At 37.9% G+C, this 18915-nt stretch overlaps 1 protein-coding gene across 1 annotated transcript; it reads left to right on the top strand.

Moving 5' to 3' along the window:
- The first annotated feature begins 302 nt into the window (after nucleotides 1–302).
- On the top strand, nucleotides 303–14173 carry c1d (C1D nuclear receptor corepressor). Its single transcript, XM_073051246.1, has 4 exons — nucleotides 303–477; nucleotides 7461–7527; nucleotides 7624–7679; nucleotides 13818–14173. The coding sequence occupies exons 1-4, from the start codon at nucleotides 337–339 to the stop codon at nucleotides 13974–13976; spliced, it is 423 nt and encodes a 140-aa protein (XP_072907347.1). The 5' UTR covers nucleotides 303–336; the 3' UTR covers nucleotides 13977–14173.
- The last annotated feature ends 4742 nt before the right edge of the window (nucleotides 14174–18915 follow it).

The raw sequence follows: 18915 nt of genomic DNA, 5'->3' as shown, positions 1-18915 counted from the left end.
TCATTAAGTAACAACAGTAAAATGTTAAGTTGAACTTTTTTTTTGAGTTGACTTTTTTTTCTACTGGCATGCTGCCATCTTAAAGTTTTTTGTTATTTATGAACTTCGTAATTGACTACAAATACCAGAATACTCTATGGCATAGTAATAACATGAGAATTTCAAATCGCTTTTGTTTAATTGTTTAGCAAAAAGGCGTACAATTTGAATTATTCTTACGTATGCATTGTGCCCAATGGGTTGTTATTATACAATGACTACAAGTACCGTCGGCCATTGCGTCACTTGTACGTGCGCGTTGCTGGGAGTCGCTCTCACGAGGTTATCATTTTTAAGATGGCAGCTTCAGAACTTTTTGGTGAGGAGTATCCGACTGAAATTCATGAGTATTTAGTGGCCTTTGAAGAATCTGTGAAATGTGCTGATGGGATGTTGAAAAGCCTGATGTCCACTCCCAGGAGTGAGCAGCTCCAAAAGGTAACGGACGACCACGTTGTCGCCAAGATCCCAGTTGCTGATCTCCGAGTTTATTCCTGATGTTGCGAATGAAGAAGTGGAGGGCTGAGTAAGATGTGGTGGTTGAGGAATTTCTTAAGCCGGACAGTGACTACGAAGAAGGGACAAAAGTAAATCTAAATGACCGTGTGAACTCATAATCGGTCTAGAGACTTAAACAGAAATCTGGGTGATAGTCTGCTGGGAATATATTCCACTATTATTGGTAACTGGATTGGCATGAGAAAATAATTGCACTTTGCCGACAGAGATGAATGTGATAGATTCTGTGAAGCTATCTTGAAAAACAAGGATGTGATTATGACAAATTATGATTTAAATGATATTACAGTACTGTGCTATGAAAATAGAGAAAACCGGGAAGGCTTACTATGTCTGACAGCATTTATGGAAAGAGAATCAGAATCATATAGCACAAAAACAGGCCCTTCCTAAGCTTGTCCCATTTGCTGGAATTTGGGCCATATATCTTTAAACGTTTTGTTTCCATGAAGCTGTCCAATGTCATTTAAATGTTGTACCTTTACCTACCTCTTTCTATAGCAGCTCATTTTATATATCCACCACCCTCCAGAAAATTTTTTCCCTAGAGTCACTGTTAAATTTTTCCCCTCTTAGTTTAAACTTTTGCCCTCTAGTTTGAGACTCCCCTGCTTGGGAAAAAGACTATAACCATCCACCATATTGAACCCCTCAAGATTTTATAAACCTCTTTAAAGTTACCCTTGGCTTCCTTTGCTCCAGCAAAAGCAGCCCCAGACTATCCAGACTCCTTATGTCTCAAACAATCTAGTTCCAGTAACAAAGTTGTGCATCTTTTCTGAAATATCTAACTTAAATTCTGTTTTTCCTATAGTAGTGCAACTAGAACTGCAATGATATTGCAGGTATGGGCTTGTGAATATCTTGAATGGCTGTAACAAAATATTGCAGCTCTTGTATTTATTGCCCTGTTTGTTGAATGCAAGTATGTCAAACACCTTCAGAGCCTTATTTATTTAAGTCAGCAGTTATGGGGAATTGTGTACTTCAGTTGATCATTCCTTTACTGAATGTTAAACGTTAATGTTGAGCTGAAATGTTAATTCTTTCTTTCTGCAAATGTTGCCTGATTAGCTGAATATTGCTGTTGTTTTTTATGATTTAAGAATTTGTAATTTTTTTAAAATTAAGTTTTTGTTATGTTGAATTTTGAAAGGTTATGATATAATGGAATTGATTTCTATTTGTGGGGAGAAATAAAACCAGAAGCCTTGAACATAATCAACACACGCAAAATGCTGGAGGAACTCAGCAGGACAGGCAGCATCAATGGGGGGGAAACAAACAGTTGATGTTTCGGGTCGAGACGTTGACACTTTTTTTTCCATATATACTGCCTGGCCTGCTGAGTTCCTCCAACATGTTGTGTGTGCTGCTTGGATTTCCAGCATCTGCAGATTTTCTCTTGTATTGTGCCTTGAATATAATGTTAGGAAGAGTAAACAAAATACTTGAAGTGTACAGGTCTGAGAGAGACATAGAAAGTGAATGCTTCAGCTTGTTGACTCTTATGATCTGAAAACGTGATTCTGTTTCTCATTGCTGACCTACTGAATATTTGTCTTTTCAGATTTTTAGCATCTGCAGTCTTTTTGTCTTTTGCTGTAGAAGTTTCCCACACCAGGAAATTGTCAGGAAAGGGAACCTTATCACTTGTACATTAGGCTATTAGTGTTATCACAAGGAAGTTGCCAGCATATTCCTTACATTAACACAGGTAAAATGGGCACATGTAAATAAATCTGGGAGTTTAAATTTCTGCCATCTGCAAATGATGATTGGAAAGTAAGATTCCGGTGTACAATAGCAGTATGGCTGTGGAAGAATTTGTCTAATCTGATTGCCTTGTTAGTAATGCAGAAACAAAAATGGCCTTTGACTATGTGTTTTAAATCTTTCTTGCAGTTTGAGAGTGAATCAGAGTGTGCACAATTCTGGAATACTTTGTTTCTTTTGAGAGATCCTGCTGTTCAAGATTCAAGGTCATTTCCAGTACATAAGTGTAAAAAAGAATGAAATAAGTGTTGCTGCAGATCTGATGCAGTTAAGATAAAGAACACAATAATAAAAATAACAAATATAAAACATTAGAGTCAGGTTTAATATCTGGCATATTTCATTGAATTTTTTACGCAGTAGCAGTACATTGCAATACATAATTGTAAATTGCTGTAAGTATACATCATATACTTACATAGATTAAATTAGTAGTGCAAAAAGAGAAAAGTAAGTAGTGAGGTAGTGTTCATTGGTTCAGTATCCATTCAGAAATTAATGGCAGAGGGAAAGAAGCTGTTCCAGAATCGTTGAGTGTGTACCTCCTTTCTGATGTAGCAATGAGAAAAGGGTATGTTCTGGGTGATTAGGAGTCCTTAATGATGGTTGCTGCCTTTTTGTGGCATTGCTCCTTGAAGATGTTGTGGATACTGCAGGACGATAGTGGCCATGATTGGGCTGACTGAGTTCACAACTTTCTGCAGCTTATTTCAATTCTTTGCAGTACCCCCCCCCCCCCCCCAATACCAGACAGTGATGTAGCCAGTTACTGTACTCTATGATACATCTGTAAAAACTAGAAAGTGTCTTTGGTGACATACCAAATCTCCTTAAACTCCTAATGAAATGTAGCTGCTGCTGTGCATTCTTTGTTAACTGCATCGATAATTTGGGCCCAGGATAGATTCTCAGAGATGTTGACACTCGGAAACTTGAAATTGTTCACCTTTCCACTTCTGATCCCTCGATGAAGACTAATTTGTGTTCCCTCATCTTAACTTTTCTGAAGTTCACAATCAATTCTTTGGTCTTGCTGACAATGACGTTGTTTCTGCAACACCACTTAATCAGCTGATCTATCTCACTCATACGCCTTCTCGTCACCATCTGAACTTTTGCCATAAATAGTTGTGATGTCAACAAATTTACTGATTGCATTTGAGCTGTGCCTAGCCATACAGTCATGGGTTTAGAGAGTCGAGTAGTCACCTAAGTACATATCCTCGAGATGTGCCAGTGTTGATTATCAGTGGGGTGGATATGCTGCTTCTGATCTGCATAGACTGTATTCTTCTGGTGACGGAGTTGAGGATCCACTTGCAGAGGCCCAGGGTTTGTAGCTTCTTGATCAGAATTGTAGGAATGATTGTGTTAAATGTTGACCTGTAGTCAATAAACAGCAGCCTGATGTCAGAATTAGTACTGTCCAGGTGATCCAACACCGTACGAAGAGCCAATGAGATTACAACTGCTGTGGACCTATTCTGGTGATGGGTAAATTGTTGTGGGTCCAGGTCCTTGCTTAGGCCGAAGTTAATTCTAGCCATGACCAACCTGTCAAAGCATTTCATCACCGTAGATGTGAGTGCTACTGGATGATAGTCGTTAAGGCAGCTCACACTGCTTCTCTTGGGCATTGGTGTAATTGTTTCACTTGTGAAGCAGGTGGGAACTTCCAACTGTAGCATAGTGTCACTTTATGGAAATAAGCTAAGCACAGGAGTGTCTAGACACAAGATGAAACTGAGAAGAAATGATAAAGGCGAGAAAATCTGCAGATGTTGGAAATCCGAGCAACACATGCAAAATGCTGGAGGAACTCAGCAGGCCAGGCAGTATCTATAAAGAAGAGTAAACAGTTGATGTTTCAGGCTGAGACCCTTCATTGGGAAATGATAAAGTAGTGGTGGGGGGGGGGCATGGGTTGTGGAGGGGTTTGCTGGGAAATGTTTATTGTTCATCCGTAATTAACCAAGAGAAATAATGATGAATTGCTGCCTGAACTGGTGGAATCACGTTAAAGCACTTGACAGTGCTAAAATTTGAAACTTTAGAAAAAAGAATGTTGAACAGTACAGCAGCAGAACATGCCATTTAGCCCACAATGTCAGTGTTGACAATGATAACAGTTTCAACTTACAACTGCTTGAATGTTGACTAGAGCCTGCTTGATGCATCTTTAAACTTCTTCTGTTCCCCCCCCCCCCCCTTCACTTAACCCTGTTTTTCTCTCACATTTCCACCCTGGGAAAAGACTGTAAAAGACTGTTTACTTTATTTATTGATGTCTCTCAAGTTTGCTTCCATCTTCTGCTTATAGAAAACCATGTAACATCTAACATCTTCCTGTAACATCAGCATGTATTTATGAAAGCCCCTTAATGTAATAAAACAGATTTCATAGCACATTCTTCCACATTTACCATTTGCTTGTTGTTCCCCTACCAGTACATTTTATTTAATAGCTTTTTATTTCCATCATTCTCTGGCTCAACCATGCTCACTTGCCCCAATCATCTGCTTAACCCTTACCTCAGTCATTAGCCTTACTATGTCCAGTCTTCCCTCTAACCTCCCACTTCCTATAAAAAAAACTCAAACTTTAAAAATCTGCTTTCATAATTTTTCTTCTATCTCCCCGTAATCTTCCGCCTTGCTTGGTGAGTGTATACACCTGACTGGTGCTAAATCAACCCAAGGTACTTCAATGAGCCACGAGATTATATCTGAATCCGGTTTAACATCTCTGGCATATGCCATGAAATTTGTTGTCTTTGTGATAGTGTAATATATAATGATAGAAGAAATTGTGAATTACAGTACGTATATATTAAGTAGTTAATAGAAATTTTAAAAAAGAGTATTGAGGTAGTGTTCATGGGTTCAATGTCCATTCAGAAATTGGATGGCGGAGGGGAAGAAGCGGTTCACGAATCATTGAGTGTGTGTGCCTTCACACTTCTGCACCTCCTTCCTGATGGTAACAATGAGAATAAGGCATGACCTGGGTAATGGCGGTCCTTAGTGATGGATGCTGCATTTTGATGCATCACTCCTTGAAGATGACTTGGATACCAAGTAGACTAATGCTCATAATGGAGGTGACTAGGTTTACAAGTCTCTGTAGCTTATTTTGATCCTGTGCAGAAGCCCCCCCCCGCCCCCCCCCCCCCCCCCATTAAGGCGATAGACAAATTGCAGTTGGACCAGATCCTTGCTGAGGCAGGAGTTAATTATGAACGTCTCAAAGCACTTCATCATGGAGGTAGTTTTTCAGTTGAGTCTACAACTTGTGAAACTGCTTTACGGCTTCATCAAGGCCTTGTTTGAAGCTTCAATTTGTCCCTCAAAATCCTTGAAATCTGTCTCCCAACTTTTTCCTGGCATTAACAGCCAAAGACTGTTGCTTTCACTCCTTTTCCAGCTCTGCCTCCATTTCATGAGCCTGCTTAATCAGTTGTGTGTTTTCCTCACTTTGTTTATCTTTGCACAGTAGGTCCCTATCAAACTGAGCTTTCATGGCTTGGGGACTGACTTCCAGGTGTAGCTTAGCATCTTCAGTGTCCTGGAGCTCATCCTCCAACTCTTCCAACTGAGTCTTCTCTTCCACCTGTTGCTCCAGAGCATGTTCTGACTTTTCCACCTCATGTGCACTCTTTCCTTCATCATTCAGGGATCTAACGAGGTCTTCCATCTCTGCATGCAGCAGCTTATTCATTTTCTCCATCTCTTGTGCTCCATTGCCTCCTCTAGGGCATGGGTCAGTGACAGGGTCTTAAGTCTCTCTCTCACGTGCTTCAGCCTGTGCATGATCCTGCATTCCTTATGGAAATGTTCTTTCCCTCAGCCAGCAACTGATCAAATTTCTTCTGTTTCTTTTCAAGATGGGAAACAATCTGCCGTTGGTTGTCCAGGCCCCTAACTACATCATCCAACTCCTGTTGCAGATGATAAATTGGAAAAGACCAAGAACCATGGGCTGATGCTTTCTCTTCTAAGTGCTGAATTGAGAACTCCATGTCTTTCTGTTACTTTTTAGCCTCCTCTGCATATTCCAGTGATGCAAAACCATTATCTTGGTGTTGTTTTGAATCAGTCAACGGAGCCTGAAGGACAGTTATTATTTCATTCTCACTTGGCGCAGCGGAAGCATGCTAGGCCCATAACCCAGAGGTCGATGGATCATAGCCATCCTCTGCTACCACTGTTATTGCCCAAACAACATGGATGCATTTCTCTTTTGTTTAAACAACTTTACTTTCAATGCCTCCCTTCAATACCTGGGTCCTGCCACTTTTACAGCTCTCAATTTCCCCTTTCTCCTCCTGTGTGTAGTTGCGTAACAGGGAAGAGTGCGCATGCATACTAAATATTTGCATGTTCCAAATGAACAGAACTCAACAGCCCTTCCTAAAGTCAATGACTAGCTCCTTTGCTGATTATTGAGGGAATTTAATTCATTAAGCAGTACATTGACGCCATATCACTAGGCTCTCTTCAATCTTCTGTAGAAGTTCTGTACTCTGACAACAACATTTTTCAAATAATGCTGTTTTAGTATAGAAGGGAGATGGAGAGCCTATTGAAATGGTGTCAATGTACTGCTGCCTATTGCCCACAACACTGGTGTCTCCTGCAAGCTTTTAGAGAGTGGAGTTAGAGCGGAATCTGGCTATGCAGTCGTGAGTATACGGCGAGTAGAGTATTGGGTTGAGAATGCAGCCTTGTGGCTCCAGCATTGAAAATAATCATGACAGAGATGCAATTGCCTGCCCTTACTGATTGTGGTCTGGTTGTCAAGAAGTTGAGTTGCAAAGGGAGATTTTGAGTCCTAGGTATAGGAGATTGGAGATTAGAGTGCTTGGAATTAACAGCACTGAAGATAGAACTGTAGCCAATAAACAACAGTCCAATATAAATGTTTTTACTGTCCAGATGCTGCAGAGTCAGTGTAGGGCCAGGGAGATGCCTTCTGTTATAAAACTGTATTGGTGGTAGATGAATTGCATTGTCAAGGTTGATTAGGAGGCTGGAGTTATGTGTGCCATGACTAGCCTCTAAACATTTAAATATTATGTTCCAATCTGAGATAAGATTGCATGATTTTTTTTAAAATTTTCTTTCAGTTGGATCCTCTTGAGCAAGCCAAACTGGATTTAGCCTCTGCTTATGCCTTGAATTCTTTGTTTTGGAGTAAGTGTTTAGTTACCTTTTGTACATTGCTGTATGAAATTACATTATCTACTGCATTTTGCTTTCATTAATAGAAACAATATCATTTTCTTTTAGTATACCTTGTCACACAAGGAATCAATCCCAAAGAACATGCTGTCAAACAAGAATTGGTAAGAAGTCTGCAAATTATGCATGATAGTGGTTTTAACGTGGCTGGTTTTTAGTTAATAAAATATGTTAAACCATGCCCACCAAATACTATTAATATACAGTGATGTCTTTTTCCATATTCTAAAGGTTGTAGAAAAAGTAAATAGTTCAGAATGATCTAGGTGTTGTCTTGTAATTTTGTACAATTGCTACAATGCAAGATCCATGAATACAAATCTGTAGGCAGGAATAATTTTATAATTTGTGGCCTTTTATTTACATATGACAAATGTTATTGTAGGAGTGATCTGAATTTGTGTTGATATTGTAGACTTAAATCTATGTTGCACCTAATTAGAAAGTAGGGCAGTTTACATGGAAGGCAGGGATTGGGGGTTGTAGGGGAATTTAAATGTTCAAGTTAGAAATTATGAAAAACTATTTTCAAGTTGAAGTAAGTGGGCTTAGGAAGGGAGGTCCCACCTAATTTAACAGCAATTGTACTTGAGTGAAGTGCCAGGAACACTTGATTCAGGTCTAAATTTTGAATACTACCAACAAATGTCTTCTCTATTAGACGATATGACTTCTGTTGTTTTTATTTTAAAGTGTTCAGGAACACTTAATTTATTGGGAATATTTTAAATTTGTTTTTATTAAGCATTTAATATCACTAATTGGATCAAATTTGATAGATAGAGAATCGGATTGTTTCAGATTCTGTATGTGTACAAAAGCCTCTGAATAGACATACATGGTTGCCTGATATTTTGGTCTTTGGTTTTTACTTTTTTAAACCAGTGTTAAACATTTATAATTAGAATGATATGAGAGGGGTGTCACAGTATTGTAGTGGTTAGCGCAGTACTATTACAGCTGAGGGTATAGCAATTCAATTCTGACACCATCTGTAAGGAGTTTGTTCATTCTTCTCTGTTAATGTATGAGCTTCCTCTGAGGTTTCCTCTCACATTCCAAAGGCGTATCAGTTTGAAGTTTAATTAGTCATTGTATATTGTTGAAGTGAGTTGCTGGGTGGCGTGGCTTGTTTGGCTGGAAGGGCGTTCTCCGTACTTTATCTCTAAATAAAATGTATTCTAGAGGTATTACCTACAAAATCTCAAGCCTTTAATAAAATCCAGAGTGGTCATTCAACATGGTATGACATTATTAAGGTTATCAGTCTTTATCTTTGTATTTTAAAAGTTCATAATAAATCTGTGCTTTTTATATTATATCAGATGAAGATGCTGTTTAAAATTTTTAATACAACCATGATGAGAACTCGTGCAGTTGGCATATGCTGAACTGTTAAATCTTTTTAAAAAGGTTGCGGTAAAATTTGAAAGAACTTTTTTTTCAGGGACGTTCTACATTTATTATAGCCGCACCCATATCAGATGATCTGATCAGTCTTGAAATTCACATTTTATTAATTTAATATAGTTAATACTTTTTTGATGTCTTTGTTTAGTAAGGTAAACAAGATGGTATACAACACAAGTAATAAGCTTATTCTGCCATTCAGTGATCGTGACTGATCCAGTCTTAAGTATTGCACTACTTTTCACTTTTTTGTTCTCCACCTCCACATATATTTAATGGTTTTTGCTTCTAACTTTGTGGTAATGAATTCCAAAGGGACATTATCCTGCAAGAGGAGAAATTCTTCTCTTATCTCCCTCTCATTTCTGATGATTTTCTCATTAGATGTAAGACGTCGGAGCAGAATTAGGCCATTCAGCCTATCGAGTCTACTCTGCCATTCCATCATGGCTGATCCCAAATCCTGCTCAACCCCATACACCTGCTTTCTTGCCATATCCTTTGCCATGGTCAGGCAGGAAACTATCAACTTCCACTTTAAATATACCCACTGACTTGGCCTCCACTGTAGTCAATGACAGAGCATTCCACTGATTCTAGCTAAGTTTATTCCCTAGCTAAAAAAAAATTCCTCACATCTGTTCTAAAAGGTCGCCCGTCAATTTTGAGGCTGTGCCCTTTGGTTTTGGATACCTCCACCATGGGAAACATCTCCTCATCCTCCCTATCTAGTCCTTTCAACATTCGGTACATTGAAATCCCCCACATTCTTCTAAATTCCAATGAGTACAGGCCCAAAGCTGCCAAACGTTCCTCATGTTAACCCCTTCATTCCCAGAATCATCCTCATGAATATTCTCTGGACTCTCTCCAATGACAAAACATCTTTTCTGAGATACAGAGTCCAAAACTGTTGACAGTATTCTAAATGCAGCTTGACTAGTGTTTTATAAAGACTCAGCACTAACACCTTGTTTTTCTATTCTATTCCCCTTGAAATAAATGGCAACCTTGCATTTGCCGCCTTTATCACAAACTAACCTTCTGGGATTCTTGAATGAGGACTCTTGAACCATCTCCCCATTTAGATAATAGTCTGCACTATTGTTCCTTTTACCAAAATGCTTTATCATACATTCCCCTACACTGTATTCCATCTGCCACTTTTTGCCCATTCTTCCAATTTGTCCTACTGCAATTGCATTGCTTCCTCAACACTAGGAAACAGGGAATATTGGTTTGACACTGTAACAAAGCAAACAGTTTACCACTGGATTTCAGAAATGGGGGAGTAAAAAAAAAAGTCATGAGCAATTTTGTCTACCTTGAATATTATGAGCATTGAGATGGTTGAAGTGCTTGGTATTTAAACATTTGAGATGGTGCAGAGAAGGGTCATGGGTCTTATTCCACTTTTGACTAATATGTGAGAAGTCTCATTAGATTTTGGACTTGAAGGGCTTTCCTGAGGTGATCTTTCATAAAAGATGAGCAGTAGGGAATGAGTTAACTTAGAACCAATGGCTAAGTGTATGACAAAGGAATAAGGTTCAGTGAGATTGTAATGTTTATTGCAAATATTGGGATGAGATCCCACATGGAATGAACTCAGATTAAGGGTGCAAATGGCATGGCAAAAACTGGAAGATGTAATAAAGAAATTTTAGTGTTTTTGGAATGGATGAATTTCAGAATCAGTTTTAATATCACTGGCATATATTGTGAAAACACCAGTACATTGTAATACATAATAAAAATATAAATTGCAATAAGAAATGGAGCAACAAAATAAAACAAACAATGAGGAAATATGCATGGGTTCATTGTCCATTCAGAAAACTGTTGGCAGAGTGGGAGAAGCTGTTTCTAAAATGTTGAGTGTGTGACTTCAGGCTCCTGTACCACTGCCTTAATGCTAAGAGGGCATGTCCTGGGTGATGGGTAACAATCTATGAAAGTTATTTTGATAAGTGAGATTGTTTACAGTGAAATAACTTTTACCCTTATCAAAACAGATGATACTCATTGGCATTATTAGAAGTGGAAATTTGAACAGGGGAATTGCACATGTACAGACAATGCAGTGATACTGTAATCAAGCTTTTTTTTGAAAAAAATGGAGACAAGACAGTGGATGCTAGAATCTGGAGCAAAAAAACTGCTTGATGAACTCTACCTGTTGAGCAGCTTGCTGGAGGTGGAGAGTTGAAGAAGTCTCAATATTTTGAGTTGAGACCATTAATCAGTTTTTTTATTGCTAATGTACATAGCTACATACCTGTAGATAGATTTGTGTTAACTGCTTTTGTTAAAAGTAGTTCGCATATCCTCTAATTTTTGCAAATATTGATAGGAAATTTAATTTGCTGCATTTAATAGTTCAGATAAAAGATACCTTTAACATATAAACCACAGATGATCATTTTCTGATGGAGTCATAATTCTTGAGTTGGATGGTAAGAAATTTTCTTTGGAAGATTGTGGACAGTCGTTGAAAGATTCAGAACTGACATAGCCCTGGAGCTCTGAAAGGAAGTTATCACAATACACTTTTGTGGTAATGGCAGAATTTGACCATTACTTTAATTATCACTTAATTAACATCGCACTGATTTATAAATGACGATGAAATTACAAAAAAATTTACTTAGTTTATGATAGAATGCACAGGGGCTGATTAGAAATATTGTTTTCTTTTGGTTTAATAGAGGTGGAAAATCAACTCTTATGGGTTGTTTGACCTCATAAATTAGGATATTGACTTGCATTCTTTTTCATTTTGATAATGACTGTGCAATTTAAGCTGGCCAGGTGTTTCAGAGTTCCAGCTGGTTTTTCATTGTGAAAGTACTCCCTGGGGCTAATGGAGATAAGAAAATTATAGAAGCTTATGAAGTGGACAAAATGCCAAAGTTCTAACTATGCAGTCATTTAATTTTGAAGTGAAACTTTGGAATAGTTTGTTCATCCCAAGTTAACTTGTTCTTTTTTGCTTTTAGTAAGATGAAAACCATGTTGTGAATGATTTACTAGTATAACAGAACTATAATTACCACTACTTATTCCAGATGCGACTTTCTCACTCCCTCGTATATTTATTTCCTTTGCTGCAAAATATCTAGTTCAGCACTTAAGCTGAAAGCTTTTTTGGCATTCATTATGCCTGTCCTGACCTGTCCAAATGACATTTTCATCTGGTTTTCATCACTTCAAGTCAACATGTCTCTTGATGAATATTTCAAAATGCACTTTTTGGGGGGCGGGGGGGGGGGGGGTGAAATCCAACTGCACACAGTCTGCTTGGGTTTCAACAAACCTTTGCTGTTGGAAAAGTACTTTTACTATGGTTAAATTTCTCTGCAGTGGGATTGAGTCGGTTATTCTTGTTGGAATGGGTTAAGTATAACTAGTTACAACAATGATAAATTACTTGTAGATTGTTCAGCTGTTTAAGTCAGTTGGCAGCTACCCACTCAGAACTTAATCTTTAAATCTAGTCAACAATAAACAACAAATCTGGAAGAAATCAGAGGTGCACCTAAGCCATCAGTTTCCTTCCAAATGACTGATAAAGTTTTAATTTTATCACATATTGCTTTATATTCAATAGTCATTTTTATAGTGAATGTCCTTTTCTGGACTAGAATGTTTTGGAACTGGTTGGTGTTGGTAGTGTGGTTTGCATAAGTTGTAATATTTGAGGTGCTGGGCTGAAAGTGGAAGAAAGTTTTGCAAGTTGCATTAGCTGATCAAAATTGTAATGCTTTTCCTTTGGAGAGATTTCAGAAGGGTTTAGATAGTGAGGGTTTTGTGCAAACATTTGAGTTTTACTGATCACTAGGGCGTAATTCAGAAGAATGTCTCATTGGTTGCTGGTGTTTATTGGCTTCAGTGTTTTTTCAGTCTTGGAATAGGAACCTATATAATCATGAGCTTCTTTGCTATTATTATTGGAATTGAAGTTTGCCTGCTGGTAGTAGATCATGAATGGTACAGATTTTAAAAAAAACTTGGTATGCAACAGCAATTCTAAATTGAAGAAAATATCTGAAATCCTTTTATTTTTACTGAATTTCTTCCGGCTAAAAGTTTATTTTGTTATATGCTTACTAATGGGAATGATTACATAATCTTTGTAACATTCACTTGGAATACAGCAGTGGAAATGAAGCTTGATTTATTATTTGAATCTTAAAATTTTCAGAGATCATTGTAGCCCATGTGTTTTTGTTATGCCTAAAATTCTTCATGAAGGTTGCTTGTACTTATTGTATGAAGTGTAATGGACAGAAGGGAATGATTACACAGCAATCTAAATGAGGGTTAGGAAAAAGTATAGAAAAAGTAAAGCTCAAGTTTGTTTGACTTGTTTCTTAAAATTAGTCTGGCCCATATGTTTTTGTTAAGCCTTATTTTTTTATGTGAATGTTGACCCAAAAAATTCAAACCTCAAAACATGCAAAATGTTCTCCAGTTATTTCATTCTCCATCGTTGTATTTTGAGTAGTGTGCTTCTAAAACTGCTGGATCTGGTTTTGTGGATCCTCAGATTATTGAAGTTAATTTAATTTAAAAATTGATTGTACATGTGAATAATCAAATATATTAAGGCATAAGTGGTTTAAATACAAAGATGGATTCTGAAATTTAAAAAATTAAGAGTATTAGATTATTGATGTTTAATTTGTATTTGCATATGGATGAAAGAAGAGCATAGATCTTAGTATATTTTGTGTAGAAAGCATGTTCTGAGATTACTGTCACTTTTTGCTGCTTTGAACTATTTGGAGAAAGTGTCTTCAATTGATGAAGGTGCCTTTTTTGTGTCGCAGGAGCGGATAAGAACTTATATGAATAAAGTGAAAGAAATAACTGACCGTAAGAAGGCAGCAAGGCTGGATAAAGGTGTGGCATCCCGAATTGTCCGAAATGCATTGTGGGAAGCAAAATCCGAAGGAAAGTCGAAAACAAAATCGCAATCTTCGCATTGAAATGCCATATCTGAGTTCCAAGAGGAAACTGCAGTGACTTTGACAAGAACTTTCTTTGACATGTCACTGGATGGAGAAAAATCTGCACATGGTTCACATATCTTGCTAATCTCACAAGAAGAAAAATTGCATGAACGAACAGTGTAACATTCATTAACTGACTCCTTTTTGTAGGTATAAAAGCAATTGTACAGACATTTGTTCCTCATTCTAAGCTTTTTATTGGGGGGAATATTTTCTTTATATAAATGTACATTCTAGCATCATTTTACCCAATGCCCTCTTATTCACTTCATTTGATATTTCATTTGGAGAGGAGTGTGGAAAAAGAACAGACATTTTTTAAATAACCAAGAGATGCTGCTGTATAGAGTCTCAAGAGTTTCAAGTGTTAATTTTTTATAAAATTATGGTCCTTATAGTCCTTTAAATATAGCAGTAATTACGTGCAGCTCCCTATCAAGGATAAGATTTAGTGTAAACTTGCAATACAGTCCTAGATGTGTCTAAGAGGGAAAGAGATGAAAATGTGATTTGCCATGACCTGATGTACAAATTAGATTAACCAGGTTATAAGATGAGTAATTTCTCTAATGAGATGTAGGCAATTATGCACACAAATATAAAAACGCACAAAACAATATTCAAAAGACCAATCAAATTGCTCAGACCAGACTTCATAATGGGGAAGAAATATGTTCTAGGTGACTTTGGAATGATTGTTGGTGCCAGACAGTGTGGTTTGAGTACATCAGAAACTGCTTATCTCCTGAGGTTTTTAACGCACAACGGTCTCTAGAGTTTACAGAGGATGGAGCAAAAAACAAACAAAAAAAATCCAATGAGTGGCAGTTCTGTGGGCAAAAACAATTTCTTTGATTGGGGACTTTACGCTAAGAGATCATAGCGTAACAGGTGGTCAGCCATCATATTCCTACTTTTTCTGAGCATTGTACCTCAAGGATTGAGTGAAGTTAGAAGAGCAGTACCATGTTAACACATGGGGCACTGGATAAGGTGAATGTCTTATTATGTAGCAGAGTCTAAAATTGGAGAGCACAGTGTTGAGCTGAGAGAGCAAAGGTTTAAAGGAGACATGAAGAGTCACAGATGGGTATTTGGAATGTAGAGGTGTTTACATTTAAATAATATTTGGACAGGTATATGGATAGGAAAGTTAAGAGGGATAGGGCCCAAATGCAGTTAAATGGGATGAGCTTAGCTGGTTGGCATGGAAGAAATTGGCTGAAGGGGTGACTCTAATCCTTGTGGACCCAGCTTTTTGTGCTTAAATCTACAGAGTGAACTGTAACTGTTCATTCAAGTTTAATCAGCAAATAGGCTATCCAATTTTTGGGCTTGGGTGGGCCTTTTCATGTTGGGATAGAAGATTGAGCTGCTATAATTGCTGGCACTTCTGTCCTTGCGTTTGTCAGCAAGATAGCTGCTATGATGTCAAGCTGCATTTGTTGTTGCTCAGTGTCACTTGAGCACAATTGCACAAAGTATGTAAGCTTTTGTGAATTCTGAATCCCTCTTTCTTCAGATAGATAGCTTTTATGCTGAATTCTCATATTACCCCCAATCATTTGCTTAAACCCTCTACAGTAATCCCACTTTCTTGCTGTCCTGGTCTTTTTTCCCATCTGCTATACCATCCTTCCATGGTCAGTTCCTCCATGATCTCTGGTGGGAGATTGCAGAGGAATCTGTTATTTTACTGAACACGGTCTCTGTAGGTATGAGTTACAGCATGTAGTTGGGAATCTAAATTCCTGTAGACTTGAGAATATTTGAATATTTTCCAATGCTTATTTATTTTGCATGTCCTTGCATTGAACGCTCTTATTATGTGCATGAATTATGCCACACTTCCAGCAGTAGTGGTCAGTGTACAGCTATCATCAATACATTGTGTTCATTGCTAAACACCCCAAATCAGAATTTAGTACTGAGAAGTTGAATTGCTTTGTGAAGTGAAGGTTTGTACAATTACATTGTGTGTGGAGCATTTCAGCATTGCTGTTACTTGTGTGCGATTTCAATTGGAATGTATTGGATGGGGTTTTCACATACAAGACTTGCACTGATTATTTGAGGAGTAGTGAAGAAAGTAATAGCGGGGGAGGAAAAGGTGGTTAGAAAGAAAATTCACATAAATCAAGTGTATTTGCTGGGGCATGTTAATGATATCTTGTCATACACCATTTCCTTTCTGCAGATAAGGTGACTACTTTGGAAATGCTCATGGCATTCAGTGACCCTTTTATAGCCTGTGTGTGATCAATAGGGGTGCTTTCAGTGATAGTGATGGAAACACACTGTGGTCTAAAGTAAACTCTGTGATAAGATGAATGACGACAATGTTTAAAGAATGTGGAAAGAACATGTCCTTTAAAAAGCAAAAGGCAACACATGCTGCACCCAAATCCAAGATATAACCCCTTTGTTCTTGTGAAATTCACAAAGTTCCATTATCACCATGGTAATATCTCCAAGCTTAGTATTGGTTGCTTAAGCTATGGGATAATGTCTTTGAAATCTGTACTATCCCCACTAAAGACACATAGCTCAGGATAAGTAGGTAATTGCTCAGCAAAAAATGAAGTTGAGAATTTAAGATAATTGCACAAATTTTTAGTGTCATAATGATTGAATTCTTATTAAGTAGTCTTGAATTATTAAAGCAAAACTTTTATAAGTATTCTTTATTAGCAATGAATGTAACTGTCTACCCCATGCCCTCCTACTTTATTTTGATACAGAGGTTTGTTCCTCTTCCCTGTAACCCTGCAATCAGTTCTGCTTGTGAACTCCCCTTTGATTTGTTTGCCACTTATCTGCAGTTGTAGGCAATTTAAAGTAGCCAACTCACCTACCCGTGCTGTCATATAGATATCGGAAGAAATTGGATCACACACTGGAAGGTTAGTCTTAAAAATAGTCAATATCAGATGAATAAAATCTATTTACATTAATTAAACAAGAATAATGTGAGATAAAAGGTGACAGTGGGCCTATTCTTGAATTGGATATTGCCAGTTTTAGATCTTTGGTACAATATGAGCTAATAAGGAATGGAAACCTGATCAGGCAGGTAAATAAACACAATGCAGACCACCTCATTGCTATTAATACTGGATGAGCTAGTTGGGGGAGATCTCGGAGAAGCCAAAGCTGTCAAATCTGTATTCATACACAGATTATACTGATGCTAACAAAATGTAATGAATACAACATCACAACGTCAAGTTCACTGATGACACAGCACCTCAACAATGTTTGTTGCGAGGAGAAGGAAGAGCTTGAGGCCTGGTGCCAGGCAAATATCCTCTTCCTCAATGTCAACAGGACAATGGGTTATCGATTTCAGGAAAACTTGCACCATTCATGCCCTCTACTTCAGTAGCGCAGCAGTGGAAGCTGAGAAGTTAAGACTCTTGGATGCATATCTCACCCAACCTCATGATCCAAGATCATATTGCAGACAATTGGGAAAGCTACTTTGAGGAAGTTGAAGAGAACTGGACTATGTACATCTATACTCATGTCATTCTACAGCTTTACTGGTATAACAACACAATTAGACAGCAGCAAACAGGAAGTCTCTACAATGGGTAGTCAAAACTGCTCAATACGTCACTTCACCAGCATACCTACCATCAAGGATATATATGCAGAAAGGAGGTGGAGAGGGGCCAGTAGTATCAACAGGGATCCCACCCATCCTGCTCATGGACTGTTTGTCCCACTCTCATTGTGGAGTATGCTACGTAGCATTAACACCAGGACCACTGGATCCAAAAACAGTTACTTACTCCAAGCAGTAAGGCTGATCAATACCTCCAAAGTACCATAAAACCACAACCCCACATCTCCTCCCCTACCACCACTACTTTATTATTTTCTGTCAGTCACTGTAAACAAACATTTAAAAATTTGTTATGTTTTCTTTCCTAGTTCAGCTCAGCTGTAAACTGTGGCAGTACAGAAATCAAAGTAATATTTATCATCTTCTAAATGAGCTGATGTGTGGAATGCTGACAGACTTTCACTGTCTCTCTTGACATACTATGACTTTACTGGCGTACAGTTTCCTAACCTAGCACTAGCCTCCAGCCGTGACCTAGCCTAGAACAAACCACTCTCCTCTTGTAACAAGAAGGTGCTCTTTTATACCCCTCAAAGCCCTTACACTTGTACTTTTCCATGCACTTAGTACCTGCACCTACACAATGACCTTGCCTTCCCATAAAAAACATGGTTTTCACCATCTTCCACTGTTATGACTGTAGACTTGAGCTCCCTTAACTTTCTCAAAACATTACTGTGGACTGGTTGTCTTGTACTTTCTCAAAACAACCGCACTCCACAAGTTAATGCCAATTTGCCTTACAGACTTCCATATTATTTTTGCAAATACCAAGGGGGAATTGCATTTAACTTCCTCCTTACAGTCACCTTGTGTGCACATCATACGTGCCTAGCAACACGTTATGGACATACAATCAACGTATATAAGCTATCATGTATTTATTATTGCATTCTTTTGTGTTTTTTTTGTGCTGCATTGGATTCAGAATAACAATTACTTCATTCTCCTTTACACTTGTGTACTGGAAATGCCATTAAATTATCTTGAATTTTGAATCTTCTGTAGTCCCTTTCCCTCATGGTGTTTTAGAGCACTAAATAGTCATGATGCAGAAAAATTTGGCAGCCAATTTGAACTTTCAATTTTTTTTTTGCTGTAATTTGGAGAGAATCTTTGTTGGTTGCATTGCCTGGGGCATTGTATGAATTGTCTTGATACCAAAAGGCAGAGTGATTAGCTTATGTTCCTTCAAATGAAGCAGCTGAATTCAGGTAACAAATCAGACATGCTTAGCACTGAGCATTTTTCGCTGGAGTGGCTGGCTATTTGGACATGATGTGGCTT

Source organism: Hemitrygon akajei, chromosome 7, assembly GCF_048418815.1.
Source record: "Hemitrygon akajei chromosome 7, sHemAka1.3, whole genome shotgun sequence".
NCBI lineage: Eukaryota > Metazoa > Chordata > Chondrichthyes > Myliobatiformes > Dasyatidae > Hemitrygon > Hemitrygon akajei.
The sequence above is the reverse complement of the archived record's forward strand: the minus strand, read 5'-3'. Positions and strand labels throughout refer to the sequence as shown.

Bases quoted from the DNA above. Each gene is read 5' to 3' on its own strand.
- c1d (XM_073051246.1), top strand. From the start codon at position 337: ATGGCAGCTTCAGAACTTTTTGGTGAGGAGTATCCGACTGAAATTCAT. The intron at 7,528-7,623 runs GTAAGTGTTTAG...ATTTTCTTTTAG, and splicing joins CTTGAATTCTTTGTTTTGGA to TATACCTTGTCACACAAGGA. The intron at 7,680-13,817 runs GTAAGAAGTCTG...TTTGTGTCGCAG, and splicing joins ATGCTGTCAAACAAGAATTG to GAGCGGATAAGAACTTATAT.